Source organism: Echinops telfairi, unplaced genomic scaffold (assembly GCF_000313985.2).
Source record: "Echinops telfairi isolate 266 unplaced genomic scaffold, ASM31398v2 ScPeMD7_30;HRSCAF=105, whole genome shotgun sequence".
Lineage (NCBI taxonomy): Eukaryota > Metazoa > Chordata > Mammalia > Afrosoricida > Tenrecidae > Echinops > Echinops telfairi.
In genome coordinates this window covers 1,023,469-1,024,608 of record NW_022103927.1, presented here as the reverse complement: position 1 = coordinate 1,024,608, position 1,140 = coordinate 1,023,469, and the positions used below count along the sequence as shown (strand labels likewise).

The following is a 1,140-nucleotide window of genomic DNA, read 5'->3' as shown; positions in this document are numbered from 1 at the left end:
GGTGCTCTACTGCACCCTGATTGACTCATCCCCTCCCTGCGACCCCTCTGTGGGGGGATGTTCCATTGTCCACAGATGGGCTTTGGGTCTCCGCTCCAACCACCTCTTTGTCATCAATGCATTTCTGTTTGTTTGTTGTTTGTTATGAATCTTCTGGTGCCCATTACCTGGTCCCGATGACACGCTTAGACGGTCCAGCGAATATATTGCTGCCATCTTGGAGCTCAGTACTTTGGTGGTTAAACGGCACCTTCAGATCTCCCGGCACCTGGACTTCCTGTACTACTTCACGTCTGACGGACGGCGCTTCCGCAGGGCCTGCAAGCTGGTGCACGACTTCACAGACACCGTGATCAAGGAGCGGCGCCAGGCGCTCACTGCCCAGGGTGTTGACAACTTCCTCAAGGCCAAAGCCAATGCCAAAAGTTTTGACTTCATTGATGTGCTCCTGCTGGCCAAGGTGGGTTAGTCTGGTTAGAAGTCCGAGATCACATGCCATGTTGAAGAGCTTGGGTTTGACTCTGAAGGCAGTGGGGAGCTATGGAAGGTGCTTGGGAGTGGGGAGATGTGTATTCGGGATTAATGGAGTGGACTTTCGTCTGGAGAGACAAGGAGACAAGAGAGGCAAAGTCTGAGGGGGCACAGAGGCTTTGGGGATGGTGTGGGCAGGTGGATTCTGGAGCCCTCGGGGCTAGGATGATGCAGGGATGGCGGTGGTCTTGCTTTCTCTGCAGGATGAAAAAGGGAATAAGTTGTCAGATAAGGACATCCGAGCTGAAGCCGACACCTTCATGTTTGAGGGTAAGAGTCTCAGCATGGTAGTGTATTGGGCGGCAGGATTCATCCCTTCCTGGACCACCCCATCCTGCCCCATCATATCCCTCTTTTCCTTGAAGACCTCCTGTCTGCCTTCTGGTGCTGAAGCAGCCAGTGGCCTAAGCCCCGATGCCTCTCCCTCAGGTCATGACTCAACAGCCAGCGGCCTCTCCTGGGTCCTGTACAACCTGGCCAAGCACCCGGAATACCAGGAGCGCTGCCGGAAGGAGGTGCAAGAGCTCCTGAAGGGCCGTGGGACCGAGGAGATTGAATGGTGAGTGCAGGTTCTCATGGCCTGCTGCCTAAGTCCTTGCCTTGGCTTTG

The 1,140-nt window shown here is 55.0% G+C and overlaps 1 protein-coding gene across 1 annotated transcript in view; it reads left to right on the top strand.

The window, feature by feature from the left end:
* Positions 1–1,140, top strand: part of LOC101660740 (cytochrome P450 4F3-like) — a 22,864-nt gene that overhangs the window by 15,734 nt on the left and 5,990 nt on the right. The window contains exons 7-9 of the mRNA XM_045289726.1: positions 190–460; positions 735–801; positions 961–1,090. Coding sequence (XP_045145661.1) covers positions 190–460; positions 735–801; positions 961–1,090 — 468 coding nt within the window. The remainder of the gene's footprint in view (positions 1–189; positions 461–734; positions 802–960; positions 1,091–1,140) is intronic.